Source organism: Gekko japonicus, unplaced genomic scaffold (genome assembly GCF_001447785.1).
Source record: "Gekko japonicus isolate JY-2015 unplaced genomic scaffold, Gekko_japonicus_V1.1 scaffold721, whole genome shotgun sequence".
NCBI classification, from domain to species: Eukaryota; Metazoa; Chordata; class Lepidosauria; order Squamata; family Gekkonidae; genus Gekko; species Gekko japonicus.
The window spans coordinates 64610-79972 of NW_015169195.1; the positions used below are offsets into that span (position 1 = coordinate 64610).

General features: G+C 42.2%; 1 protein-coding gene across 1 annotated transcript in view; it reads left to right on the forward strand.

The window, feature by feature from the left end:
* Positions 1–14315, forward strand: part of LOC107114720 (pituitary tumor-transforming gene 1 protein-interacting protein-like) — a 31191-nt gene extending 16876 nt beyond the window's left edge. Inside the window, exons 5-7 of the mRNA XM_015416308.1 lie at positions 2878–2946; positions 5504–5550; positions 13943–14315. Coding sequence (XP_015271794.1) covers positions 2878–2946; positions 5504–5550; positions 13943–13992 — 166 coding nt within the window. The 3' untranslated portion in view covers positions 13993–14315. The remainder of the gene's footprint in view (positions 1–2877; positions 2947–5503; positions 5551–13942) is intronic.
* Positions 14316–15363: the final 1048 nt, after the last annotated feature.

The window sequence follows — 15363 nt, forward strand, 5'->3', positions numbered from 1 at the left end:
AATGCATGAATGTGGAATTCAGGTTAAGTTGTAGTGGTTATTAAAGTGTTCACTCACCTGTTTCCACAGATACTACTTTCTATTTCTTTTTAAACCTGTACAGCAAATGTGAATAGCTAATTAAATACTTGAATCTTCAGGTGCAGGGTTACAAAGGATTTATTTCAAGGGCACTTTGACCTGCACCACAAGCTGCCAGCTATCATCCATCTAGCTATAGCTGAGCAATGTCATCCAGAGAGTTTACTTTCTGGGCATCTGAGTCAGTTCTGTAGCATGTTGGCAGGCAGCCTCTCATAGGACTCTGCTATCAAGGAGGTGGTATTTCCCTTTAACTTGCGTAAATGCCACAGGTGCTTTAGAGTAAAACATTTGCAGAGGTTCTGAATGTATCACATTTAACTCTCTGAATGAAACACATTGGAGAATTTACCTTGCTTTTGTCTGCGAGTGTGTGTAAAGTTCAGCTTTGCTGGTTTAATTCTCTAGCTCAGCTTATAAGGGATCTCATTAATGTGTGCTTTGCTTGTGTGCTTGGAGTCTGTTCTGACGTGGCCTTTGCCTACTTGTGCTCCAGGTAGGATCTGTGAGGGTAAATAACCATTTGAAATGTGTAGCGTATTCTGGAGACGCTGAATGCACACTTTGTCTGCCACTAGCAATATCCTTGAGTTTCTTCTTCAAAAGCTGCAGAGCTCTTTGTGTGGCTAGCATGTGCTTTCTTTGCTCAGAGTCTCCAGGTTCACACAGCTGAAAATATTGAGAAGGTCACTGTATTGTCTTTGGAGACTTCATATAGTTGAAGTGCATAGCAGTATAGCCAAATCACATTCTTTTTTTGTATTTTTTCATTTGTGTGCGCATGTGCGCACTCATGGCTGGAAGTCATGGTGACCTCTGATGACTCCTACTGGGGCATGGTGGACATTCAGAGAAGTGGCTTGATAGCCTGCCTCTGCCTCCTGCCCCTCGTGTTCTTTGGAGGTCTCCCATCCAAATACTTGCCAGGGTCAGCACTGCTTAGCTTCTGAGATCTGACGAGATTGGGCTCGCCTGGGCTATCCAGGTCAGGGCTAGCCAAGTCACATTCTTGATGTCTGCTTTCTCAGAGGAATATCCTGCAAGTTTTGACTATTCGCTTCATGTGTAGAAATCATAAATTTGGATTCTCTTCTGGGGTACAGCTTTAAGATGGCTAAATGTCTTTCGGTGACCTTTCTAATAATGAAACTTCACAAAGTATATTGGTTTTCACCTGCTCCTGTGCTGACAGAATGTGCACATGAAAGATATCCAAATCCAGATCTGCACTCTGCAAGAAGGAGGCAGACGTACTTTTCCGGGGTGAATATGCTTAACGTGTACATTTTAACCTATTTGTATTTATATAGAGCATTTCTTATCATCCTAAAATATTTAGGGCATTTCTTATCCTAAAATATTTAGGGCATTTCTTATCCCCCTAAAATAGTGCTACAGCTTAAATGATCCAACTACAATGTAAATAAACTAAAAAGTTATGCTTAGTAGCCTGCAGTGGTCTGGGGTTCACTGGAGTGGACCATGAAGGCCACAGGCTACAAACCATGGGCCAGGAGCCGTTTAGCTCCTGCCATGTGAGTTGTGTCCAAAGGCTTGTGCCTGTAATAGAAGGGAAGCAAAATCTCAGGCTTAATCTTAAACAGATGGCAGCCATCTTCCCATAACTCTCCCGTATTGCCCACCCAATTAGTGTTCAGGATTTAAGGCATAACAAGGGTAGTGTAGCTAAGAAGAAAGGGCATTTACAACGGGTCTACTCTCTGCCCCACCAAATCCTTCTGCAGATGCAGAGACTTTCAAAATGACAGCTAGTAACTACTTTATTGCTGTTCACCTTTTAGAGATGAGAATGTGTCAGACCTTATTACAAGCACACGAATTATACAGGGAACCATGACTAGTTGCAGCCCTGTATTGAGTGTACAATTTGGGTGCACAATGGTGTGTTTTGAAGACAAATGTACAGATCTTTGAAGAAGAGCTATATAGGCTTGAAACCCATCAGGTGACTTCTAGATAATCCCGTCAGACATCCTTATAGCATCTTCAAGCCAGTTGTTCTCTTCTGGAACATCCCTTACACGCCGTGTCCGCTAGGTGTCAGTGTTCTTTCCTTGAAATGCTTGTGTTAGAGCATGTACCTATTACTTTATCTGTTTCAGTCTGGGTTGGTTTGACATGTCAATTATGATCTGCTTGGGTTAAAGGCCAAGAAGAAGAGGCCTCTTACTCTCGCCCCCCTATGCTGCGCCCTCTCCTGTACCTTAATTCAAACGGGGAATCAATATCCTGCTATGCTAGTCAGTAGAGAAATGGGTCCCAGAGTCACTAATCCCATACTGTAGTACTCAAGGTCCTTTTGTGCTTTATGCTGAAATATCATACTAGTGGTAGTATCTTAATTGTCTGGACTGCTGGCAGCAGGGCCATTAGGCTACTCTCCTTGTCATAAGGGAACAGCCGCACAGTTCAGATGCTGTGCTAAGACATTTAACCACCAAGCAGGGAATAGTAGAAGTCCCTTTTCCACACAGAAGGGCCCTTTAAAAGATATTCTGCCATAACTCTTTTCTGTGGAATAGTCTCAGCATAAGTGTTGCTGCAGCCACGAGACTGAATTGACAGCTACTAGCATCTGATGACAGCTTTAAAGAAGCCTTGAATGTCCATAAGTAGAAAGTATTACTTCTGACTAACTTGTAGATCGTTAAAAGAGAAATGTTCATCATTTTTCAAGTCTATGTCAGTACAAAATGAAATGTACCTATTGGAAATCAAAGATAATTATTTGAATGCGGCTGCCACAACACAAAAATGTTCTTTCCTCTTTCTTAGGAGACTAGCTGAAGAAGAAGAAAGATTTATCAGAGATCAGGAAGAAAAAAGGCTGCAATCCCTTCAGAGGTATGTTTTTGTGTGAGATCAAGTTTGTGGCTAATGCTCTAAACACTTGTTAGGAAATACAAATGATGGCTCCCGGAAATGACACTGGATACGAATCTTGGTACTCTTCCATCCCCTGTGTTAGCAAGGCTGTGGGTGGTAATGTGGGGCTGAGAGGGGCAGTCCCTTGGCTTGTGACACACTGCCCTGCTGCCCAGCCAGTGCAGAGTGCCGGTCAGCAGCACAGCATACCGTAGTGCTGGGGCAGAGCAATCACTGGAAACTCCAGCAAAACAAGACACTTTGTTCTTTGGCGGCTGTGGCGTTACGTGCTCCCAAGCTGGCTCACTTAAGCAGGCACCCGAGTTTCCTGCACATCTGTATTCTTGCTGATTCTCAATATCACTTCGCCAGAAGGCAGGCAAGCTGTTGTGCGGTTTTTGAAAGCAGAATAGATACAAAAACAAACTGCACAATACATATCCAATAAAAATCAGTGATCTGTTGGGAGAGTGGACTCCAGCAGCTTCCTTGCATGCTCGAGTTCCTTGGTGATTGGAGCAGGGATGGAATTGTGGCCCCCTGCTAAACAATCCAAAGCCGCATGGATGGCAATGAATGTCAATAAGAATGGCCACATGCTTAGTTCTAAAGCAAAGGATAACAAACACAGCCAAGCTTAACTATATTTTCCCCAGGATTACACTGTTGGGCCAGCATCAGTGGGGTTAAAGCTTTATATGAGCACAATCATCCAAGCAGTGTGTCGTATGTGGCAGGCCTTTTATCAGCAAACCCTCCCCTGAGACGTTTACATCAAAATCAAGTTTGGTTTGCTGACTCTTTCCTATTAGCAGATTAGAAAAATGCATTATAGCTGTGAAATCGCTAATTCTGTCTGTAAAACATACGGTAAGTTGGGCATTAAATATAACGGCATAAACAGACCTAATGGAAACTGACCTTTCTGCTTTTCGTGATGTAGACTGCCTTTGAAAGGCACCCTTATGTCCATTCCTTTGCCCAAAGAATAAAGTACTGTCTGTACTTTGATAACACTAGAGGACTGTTGTTGAACTTGCAGAAAATAGGGGTGAATCAGGCAGAGTACAATTTTCACAGTGAGAACATCAGCGTAGCCAAGCTGGACCAAGCCAGAGGTCCATTTAGTTCAGCATCCTGTTTCCAGCAGTGGCCAGACAGAGGCCACAGGGACACTCGTAAGTGTGGCCAACAGACGGCAGCCCTCACCTGCTGATCACTGCCCCAGCTTCGGAATCTGGAGGCCTCATTTCACTATAGCAGACAATGCTGGATCTGTCTTTCATAAATCTGTTGTCCTAGCTGTTGAATCAATCGCAACCTCTTACGGCAGGAAGTTCTACAAATCAACTACCCATTGTGTGATGCTGGGCTTCCTTTCATATGGTGACCCCAAGTTCTAGTCTTTATGGGAGCAGGTGAAGAGTTTGACTCACCACTGTTTGTGATTTTGTAGACCTTTGTCATGTCACCCCCTCAGTCATCTTTTTCTAAAGAGCCCCAGACGCTTTAGCTTTACTTCACAGGACAGGCACTCCAAGATTCTGACTTCTTGCAGCCCTGATCTGTTGACTGCCTGATCTGATGAGATTTTTCTGTGACTGTTCAGACATCATGGTGGAGAATGGCTTGTTCTTCTCTCCACCTCTCCAGGCTGGACCATTAATCCCCCACTGTCTCCCACCCACCCCATCTGATAGTTGCTCGGTATAATCTTCATGAGATAGAGGGAGGTGATGCAGTGGCAGTTCAGCAGTACAGCACTGTGCATTCTTGTCTTTGTCTTGTGCAGCTGTTAGTGAAATAGGAAAAGAGCTGGGCAAAACAAAATCCAGCAAGGAGTTTATGCTAAATCAATCCAGGGAACCCTATGAGAATCATGCAAATGTCACTGCTATGTCCTGAGTCAAGGCATGAATCTCTTGCGGTTTAGTTCATGCCCTCCATATAATGCTAAATTTATTGCTGTCTTTGGGCTATTGAGTCGCGGTAGATCTCCCAGCAGTCCTTTCAACTTCAGCTACTAAGATTATCAGTCCTGGAAGTTGTTTTTCTTTTTTATAGGCAACCTGAGGCTAAAAGAAAAGCTGTCCAGTCTTCTCCTGTTGAATCTAATATTGCATCTGCCTGCTTACTGAAATCTCTACAGTTTTCCTGGTTTTGGCTCTTACATATGCTAGAATTCCTAAGAAAAAATTGGTTATTTCATTATACACTCTACTTTCACTGGAAATCCACACGTTATACAAACATGTTTGAGAGAAAGGGCTGATTCAGATGTTAGAGTCTAAGAGATACAGAGAATAACTGAAACTGCTTCTTAAAGTATAACCTGCAACTTGTGGTGCATTGAAGTAGCCCCGCTGTTGAATCGGTGGACGTCCAGACTTCATTCTGGACATGGGTGAGATCTGTGGGCTGGTAATGTGCCTGTTATTGTTTAGCAAGTATGCCGAGGCTTCTGGTTTTGTCATACTCGTTATAAATGCTTTCTCAACAATTGTTTCAGTGTCAAAATGTTCATAATGTTTTGCAGGAAACTTGAAAGAAAAGAAAAGCATGATGAGATACGCAAGAAATATGGTATGTATAATAAAATGTAGTAGTAGTAGTAATAGTAGAAGTTATTGTATTTAGCCATTGGCCATTACAAATTTTACATAATAAAACATAATTTAAACCTGAATATTTTTAGCTCAGTTTTTAGCCCAAAGCAATCCATTAACAGGTAATAATTAAAATAGGCTCTTTTGAATGAGAAATTGTTGCTTGTTGGAACCGTTGCTGGAAACTCTTTTCGGTTCCCAGATACTTGAAGCAAGGGTAATTTTTGGTGGTCTGGAATGCAGTTCATAATAACTGTTCTTGTGGAAGTATGAAGACAGCACTTGGTAGTTGACTGTTTCCTCATCTCTCCATGTAACAGTGGAATCTCTCTGTTCTTCCTGATGTACTTTCCAGTGGCTGAGCTCAGAATAGTGAACTAATCAAAATTTCACATGCCTTGTGTCCATATTAACCAAGGCAACAAACCATGGTTAGGGATAATCATGGTTAAGCAGTGTTCCTAGAATTTAGAGATTGTTTAATGTAATCCTATATATACTACTTACCTGGACTTAATGCTATTGATCTCCGTGGAACTTTGTTCTATATAAACATGCCTAGGATTACCAACCCTACTGCTGTATTGCTTCTGGAAGAGTAGCTGGGTTTGTTGCAAGAACAATAAACAGAGGAGTCTTGTGGTACCCTAAAGATGTACATGTTCTTATTCTAGCATAAACTTTGATGGATTAGTCTGGTGTCACACACATGTCCATGCTATTCAAACAAAGAGCACTACATGCTTTTGACAGAGTGGACTCTAGTCTTTGAACATTTGTCTAGAATAAAAGTGTGTGCCTCTTCTAGTTGCCACAAGACTTCTGTTTGCAATGATAGAAATGACAGCATACAGAATTAGAACTATATACGTCAATGAAGATTGGAGTTAAACTTTTTGTCTTACTAGACCCTGGTTTATATTAACCCAAAACAATCAAGCCGTGGCTAGTTGTAGAAATTTTAGTTATAAGTGGACTGATTATGTAATGTGTAAGTAATGTGTGAGCCTCCAGTTCGATTGCTTCCAGGCCCATAGCCAGGAATTTCTAACTTGGGGGGGGGGCATTTTAATTCCTTAGGGGGCACTGGGGCACTGGCTAATGTGATTAAAAGTAATTTAATTACCGGCTTCTCAGCCCTCCACCTGGCCATCAACTCTGCCTACCTCGAGCTTGAAAATCTTGTGCCTGTGTGGTCGCCTTCCCCCGATGCCGAAAAGGCGCTCCGGAGGTTGCTGCTGGGATGAGGGGGGGTGGGGATGGGGAGAGAAAGCACCAGCTTCCCCTGGAGTTGGCTGGCGGCTTTGGGGACTAGGCTGGGAGGGGGCTCAGTCAGACTTTTAAGTTTCATTTTTAAAAAGAGTCTTCCTTTACACGTGAACTCCATTTTCTTTGCACCTTTTATGTTAGCTCTCCCTGTAATGTGATCTTATGTGGTCAGCGCGTGCTCCTTCTCTTTGTGGGGTCATGGGATTCTTTTTTTTTTAAATGCAGTCGCCTTTCGCCAAGGACATTTGCTCAGACAGTGGAGTCATTATAAATTCAGGCACTCCAGAAGAGTGGAGCAGAGGTGTGCCTGTTTTGCGTCAGCGCAAGCATTGCACGGACATGTTTTTAAATGATCATTTAACATCGTAAAAGAAAGCCTAGAAGCGTGTCAGAAAAGCAGATTCCCCAGGAGCACTCCCCTCACCCAGTGGGATCTATTTAGACTCCCTGGGTGGGGTTTGCATCCGCTCTCTTCTGGGAGAAGGAAATTGGAATGTTCCTGATATATATGCATTTCAATTAACAACATTTTTCAAAATGACGTGTATGTGAGGGGAAGATCCGCAAAGTGCTCCTCCTGTACTGCCATGCCAGCTTCCGAGTGTCCTAGAGCAGCACTCTGCAGAGATCCTTGAAGCTCCTGGGTAGGTTGAAGTGCATGTGACCAAGCTGCAATTCCAAGCCCACTGGCTGCAGAGTAAAGCCACGGACTCCACTGTGGGGGGGGGGCAGCGTGAGGCTTGTCACAGCCCCTGGCAGAAGCAGCAAGTGCAAGAAATAAGTTGGGGGCCTGGCCAGGGTGGTAAGCTGGGGGGCCCTGGTGGAAAGTTGGGGGGCTGGGCCCCGAAATGCCCTGCTGTAGGTATGGGGCTGATTGCTTCCCCCTCACTTTTTATGTACTGTTCCATTGATGGTTGTGTAAAGCATACTTTTTCTGTTTCCTCCAAAACCTGGGTTTGAACTTCAGGTTCACAGGCAAGTTATAGTCTACCAGGTTCAAATATAATGGCAAGCTGTGATTTGTGTGACTACAAGTAAGGAAGATTATTGAAAAGCACAACGGGTGGGAGGAAGCACCTGCGCCTCAGATATGAACCATCAAACCATCCTTTTTTTTTAGTGTGAAAACCAAGGCTAAAGTACCATTGACTTTGAATGATGGTCTGTCCTTCAATCAGGTGAAGCAAACTTCTTGAGCCAGTGCATGCATTCATATTAATTCTGCTGAGAGTTTTCTGTGCATTCCAGAGCTTAGATGCATGTTTGAATGGCCATGGTTCATGGCCATGTTCTAGCTGGTGCTTGGTTCTTAAGTATGTCTAGATGTTATAGGTTGCAACACCAACTTGCAACACCAACAGTAAGCTATTATTCCAAACACACTCAGATGGAAAGAGTATGTTTAGAATAATAGTTTACTGTTGGTGTTGCAAGTGCTGCAAAACTTATGCTATGGAGTTCTGCCCTGCCAAGCACAGTCCCTGTACAGCCTTCACTATACAGGAAAAAAAAGATATAGAAAGATATTCTGTGCTGTATTGCTAAGTGTTTGCTTCGTACCAGCCAGTCGTTTCTGTAGTCTGGTCTGCTGCTTGTATTAGGCAAAAACTTGGTATATCCAAGAACTTATTTTAATAGGGCGGTCCCTTTGTGCACTGGGGAAAAAGAAACTATCTGCCTATGATTCATAATCTGTGCCAAGAAAAGTTAAATTCTTTGATATCCATAAACTATGTTTAATCTCTTAATATGCAAAGAAATTCATATCTACTTGCTTAGCACAGTTCTGTTTCATCTAGCTTGGCATCACCAGAAGTCTTGATTGTTGTTGTTCAGTCGCACAGTCGAGTCCGACTCTTTGCGACCCCATGGACCAGATCACGCCAGGCCCTCCTGTCTTCCGCTGTCCTCTGAAGTTGGCTCAATTTCATGTTCGTTGCATCTATGACACTGTCTAACCATCTCATCCTTTGCCCTCCCCGTCTTCTTTGACCTTCAATCTTTCCCAGCATCAGGGTCTTCTCCAGTGAGTGCTCCCTTCTCATTTGGTGGCCAAAGTATTTGAGCTTCAGTTTCATTATCTGGCCTTCCAGGGAACAGTCAGGGTTGATTTCTTTTAGGATTGACTGATTTGATCTTCTTGCAGTCCAAGGGACTCTCAAGAGTCTTCTCCAGCACCATAGTTCAAAAGAATCTATTCTTCGGTGCTCGGCCTTCCTCATAGTCCAACTCTCGCAGCCATACATGACTACTGGGAATACTATTGCTTTGACCATGCGGACTCTCTACTTTTTATCATGCTGTTTAGGTTTGTCATTGCTTTCCTCCCAAGGAGCAGGTGTCTTTTAATTTCATGGCTGCTGTCACAGGTTAGTCCCTTTAGTTTCTGAAATTCCACCTGGTGACACCTTATCTTCACTCATGTGGACTGGAGAGCTGATTTTTCTTTTTAATAAAGGAAATAGAAGTCCACATTCTGTACTTCTGGACTTATGTAATGTGACTTGCAGCATATACATCCATCTGATTGTAGATGGAGGCAGGTCTTTTAAAGCTTTGGACTGTAAGCATCTATTTGGGATCCTTTCTCAAAACTAACTTAACTTAAGTCATGTGCTCTTAATTCTTAGCAGAGTAATTAAATACAAAAGCAAAAGAAGGATCTCTTGTGCTTTTTCTTGAACAATTTGCCTCTGCTTAATATCAGTCTGGTAAAGACATAATTGCAAACCACATTTAATGATGGCCTAATATGGATAAAAGCCACACTGTATTGTTTCCAGTGCCCTGCAGAGACAAGATTCTCTCTTAAATAGACAAGGATGAATGACAGAGTGGCAAATGCTTTGTTAACCCATTGCTAAATTAAGATGATCTCGTCTGAAATGTCAGCCTTGTTTAGATGTAAGGAAATGCCTTTTCCCCCCACTTCACCCAACAGCTTTTCTGGCTCCATTTAAATGGTAATTACACATTTATAATGCATCGCAGGTGTCGCTCACTCTAGCCGCAGTCCTTTGGGAACCCAGGAAGCAGTAGGGCTTTAACAAATGGGAATACTCTATTTGAATGGGTTCTTTGTTGCTGGGTTTGTCACTTTTTAATATGTTCTTGTATTAATACAGTTTGATTACTCAAATTGAGTGTTCACTGCTAAACAAGTTTAGAGAAGCACATAGCTTATTTTTTATTGGAATTAAGTTTCAAAGGGAGCAGATGTAATTGTTGAGTATTTGCTACCATTTTATGTTTAAAACCTGACTGCATTACAGGTAATGTTTCTGTTTAGACTCCAGAAAATCTTCCGTAGAACAGGAATGGACAGCAGATCGATAGATTTCCACTAGTGGACCATTGGCCAATTTCTGGTGTGTCACCTTAGTGTCTGCTGTCTGCTTGGTATTGTAAAGAAGGTTGGATTAGGTGGTCTTGGATATAATCCAGTAAGGCTCTTCTTGCATTCTTAAACAAGAGGACGTACTCCCCTTCATTTAAATCAGATGGGTTATGCATGCAAAGGTACAGTGACAACTAGCAGTGTATTCCATATGCTGGTCCATGTGCCCCATGAGAGAGTCAGTAGTATGCATCATGTCCCATATCCTGCCTCACTTTTCAAGTATTATCCAAATAGTGCCTTATGTATTTGCAAAACCTCTTGCTCAGGTTTGTTATCATTTGCTACAGTGTTACTACTGTAACATGTTACAGCACTACTGCTACATGACGTATAAGGATGATAATTTCCATAATGGTGGAATAAAACTCCACATCTGGCTTCATGTTGTGTGTCTGTCAGCTTGAGCAGCAGCTTCAATGGCCATAAGACTTTGTTGGCTTTCTTGCATGCTCAGTCAGCTGTTGCTCAACTACCTTATTCAAGAAGCTCTCAAATTGTAAGTGTCCATGCCATGGCCAGATGGTATTTGGGACTATTATATCAGTCAGTGGTAAAGCAGTGTAGTGAAGACCCATCTATCCTGTTAAGGTTTATTTATTTATTTTATTGATTTAATTTATATCCCGCCATCCCTGCCAAGGTGGGCTCAGGTTCTGAATCAAGGCTCAGATATCCTGGCTCAGCAGCTGTAATTTGTGTATAGTTGCAAACACCTGCCTCAAATAATTCAGGTGGCCATCAAGAAATATACTGGTGCAGATAAAAATCTTTGTGGCTAGTTCTCTGCATTCTTTGAACTATCCCCGGAATGTCACATATCAGCACAGAATTCCCTCGGGCTAATTGCTTTATGTTAATAACAGTAACCTAGAATTAATTTTTCAACTAGTGTTAGATTCCCCAATACGAATTTCTCTTCAATAGGTGAACTCTTTTCGTGATTCTTCACTAGAACAAATGAGTTGGATTCTAAGCAAAATCAGTGCTCGTGGAAGGAGTTTCTGTTAGTGAAGCAAGATTACGGCAGCCCCCAATGCCTCCTGAAATGCTGCTCGTACAGGACAGGGAACCCCAGGAAGAGCATTAGGGGTGCACTGAAGGTCTGCTGTGAGATTGGGGAATGGGCAGCAATTGCCCATCAGTTCATATTTTCCACTGGATCCAATACTGTGGAATTAACCTGTTTTTTGGGTTACATATGCTATTCTTGTGACAGATCTGCTATAGCCAGTATCATTTATTGAAACAAATTAGCTGGTGCTACTGGAAAACATAACTCTGTGTGGTGTTATGCTCAGCCAAACTTCTGATGTTGTACCAGCACAAAATTTAACACAGCACAAATAACTACATAGGGTGCAAACTTGTGCTTTGCAAAAGGAACAGTGCCCTTCCCTGTTTCCAGGTGAGGGCATGTCTGCTTCACCTGGTCCTTATTACTAAGCAAAGGACATAGTCAGTGATGGACTCCTGGAAGATCTTTATAAGAGTTCTAGCTTAGTTGGCCAAACAGTTTGAATTGTGAACCACCCATTCTTCAGAGGGAGCATCTGGGCTCCGCTGGCCCCATTACTCAAGAGAGTCAAGAGGCACTCTGTAGTGTAATCATCAGCAGCCACCCAAACATGGTACAGAAGCCACCATCACTTCCCAAATTCCCAAGAGTAGTATTTGTGATCTACCAGCTCTCCGAGCTGCATGAATTCCTTGAATCCTGGTCTGAAGAAAAAGATTCGCTTCTAGGTGAGTACCAGACAAACTGGGAACTAATCTTGCATTCACAGATGAACACTGCCCTTTGTTGCAAGAGATGAAAATCCACCCCACCCCATATGACCACATTTTGGCCTCATGGTATTCCATCACTAGAGAATTGGCAGGCCCAGTGACCTAGATGTTTTGGAAATGCTGTCACTGTCCTCTGCAGTAGTGGGTTGGCTTGATTATTCAAGTTATCTGGAGCTGTTTGGTTTGCAAAGGTCTTTTCTCTTGAAATATCCTCTGCATTATGTAGTTTGAGTTTGGGAGGTAAGGATGTGATAGAAGTAGATGACATCCAGGACTCTTCCAACAAAACAATTCTAAATTGTAAATAAGAGTGCCTGTAAATGAATACAGCTGCAGCTGCATTTTTTTTTTCACTGTAATGATAGACCTGAATTAGGAATACTGTGTGGTTCTGGGCATACTTCTCCATGTTTTGCTGTAGCCGTATGGAACTTGTTTTCTAGGTGTCTTCTGTTTATGAGGCTGCTACAGCAGCATAATGTGTTGGCAAATATACTTGGTGAGATTTGTGTTGGCCTGAGTACCGAAGCATAGCTCAGATGATTTTACATTGTTATGTAATGTATAGAAACAGCTGGTATACTCAGAAACTTGCTAAATGAACTCAGTCCTATTGCATCTCTGGGGTTTACATCTAGAAGCTTGTAGCTCAAGAAAGTGCTAGAGACCTGTGTGCACTTTGACTTTCCAAACACACCCATGTTTGGACTTTGAAGAAGACTAAGTGGTGTTTATTGAAAACATCAGTAGATTGAATGAGGAATGTTTATTGAGTGATGCTCCCCATTACCTGGCTGTTATATGTACTGGTGTGATTTCTGATGATTTATGTACTGGTGTGATTTCTGATGATTACAGTAACAACAAGAAATCTTTTCCCAGTTCAGGGTGTATTTGAATGATGCTGCATTTGCTATAAATTGTACAGATTAGCATTTCTCTGTGCATCTGATTTCTAGAACCCCATTTACTATCTGGCTGTAAGCTTACCTTTGCGATTCACTTCATAAAAGTACTGTCTTTTTAAAAACTTGTGTAAATGTTGTTTGTTCTGGGAGTGATAAGTGTTCTGGTGTAGTGTAACCACTCTCATAATGGCACCTGCTGTGATTACTATTTGATTCTACACCATCACATTTTTAGATGCATTATATACTATTATTGTTGTGCTTGTCTTGCAATGCCCCAAATCATTTTATCATGCAGTTACTATGTGATAACTGGTTGGATCCTGTGGGCCATCATCAGAAGGTGCTGACAATCCTTCAGAAGCTGTTTCTGACCCTGAGAAAGTTCATTCACTGTGGAGTAATAGCCACACAGATTGGGAGGCTGCTGCAGGGAGGGGGAAGGAGGTGACATAGCTTCTACCTGCCTCCTGGGTGAGTGGAGCTCTGCTGGCAGAAGAGAAAGAAGGGAGCGATTTCACCCCCTCTTCACTGCAGCCTCCTGGCCGTTACCCCTCATGGGTCCCGCAGTCTCAGGAGTAAACTTTGCTGGGGTCAGAAATGGCTGCTGGGTGGAAAGCCAGAAAGATGAGGGGTTGTTCTGGATCCAACCCATCATTTACTCAATTCATTTTTTAATATCCAGATTGGAATCCACATGATGAAGTTTCGTCTGTGTCCAGGGGTCCATTACACCTCCTTGTCTTGATTTCTTGATGGATAGTGACTGATTTGTGCCTTAAGTTAGAAGGTAGCTGGAATGACTTGGTGTTGGGTATATAGAATTGGTGATGTGATACAGGCACAACACATGGGGTTTCGGATATGCTGGTGCACTAACATCTGCTTAGGATGAGACTTGCCTATTAGTTGGTTCTCTTGCTGTTAATGGCTCAGACCTTAAGTCACCAGGTTGGTGTTTTCTTGAATCTGTAATATTGTCCTGTTTTTATTTTCCCCCATAGGTCTTCTCCAGGATTCTGACCATCCATACAGCAGATATGAGAATGAATGAAAATGGACAATGCATTGCTTTCCTAAAGGAATTGAAAATTTCAAGAGAATGATTTGGTTCAGTTTTTAGGTTACCGGATGAATGAAGGATAAAGGAATTGGAAATTTCAAGAGTTATTTGGTTCGGTTTTTAGATCACCAGATGTGTACATAATTGTGTAGTGGAATATCATGTTCCTTTTCTTTGTTGAAAGCAACATGCTTATATACGTCTCTAAGGTTTTTTCCTTCTCTAAATCTGTAATGGAATGAGAATCAAGGGACGTAAATAACAATCATGTAACTTTCTTCTCATGTTGTAACAATTAAAAAATTCAAATTATCTTATTTTTCGTGTTGCTAAATAAAAATTGTTTCAGATCTATGTCAGGTAACTACGTTGGCAAGTGTTTGACAACGTAGACAGCTATGGTGCCAAGTGATGACAAGTAATTACAGCCTGCACCTTCATTACTGTTAAGTAAAAGAAAATGACAGTACACACTTGCCACCTTGGCTTCGGCAACACGGTTGTGGATGCAAAAACCAACAGATGCCTGTCCTGCTGTCCTAAGTGGTACATTCCTGCACCATCCTAGGCTCCTGAACGAGGTCCTTTAAGGGCTGTCAACCTGTCTTCCTGCTGTTCTGTAATTATCCCTCCGCCCCAATATGTCCTTTCTGAGAACACACTGCTTCCCACTAATGTCTTGCTTGGTTCTGTGGAGCCTGAGCTGATGAAACCCATGCTTTCCAGGATGAGCGGAATGCGTCCAGATTGCAATTGTAGTGGCTTGGATCCTGTGTTCATTGCTGCTGAAGGATGGGGTGGAAGAATAGGCAAAAATCACTGACCCCCTTTAATGGGTTCTAAATAGTAGGTGGTGGGCATGTTGCATTTGATCTGCAATATTTCCTGTTCTAATAGGCTTGTAACCACTAAGAGAACCTTTAAAGTAACTCTTAAATTCATAAAACAAACTTTTAAAATGTTTGAAGTGGTAATCACCTCAGGCTTTGTTTAACATGACCTCCTATTTCCAAATGCATTGCAAAAAATGTTCAAGTTTGTCTGCAATTGAGATTCCTGTCTCTGGGGGGGAAAAACAACAAACAAGATTCTAGCTGGTAAGAAATCAGCTTGTTCTGTAAGCATGCCTTGGAGGCAAGCAGCATGTTGGCTTCCTTGATGGTGTGATAACTCTTATCAAGACTAAAAACTTCTTTCTTGCTGTCAGATACCTGTTGCTGTTTGTTCCTGTGAACACATCCTCGCTCCAGCTATTAAATGTTTTTATTAATAATATACAAAGTACTTCTGTGTCTCTGGGGTTGTTTTTTCTCTCCAGTCTTCAGAGTGTGAATCCACTTATGAAAACTAGGTGGTAGTTTT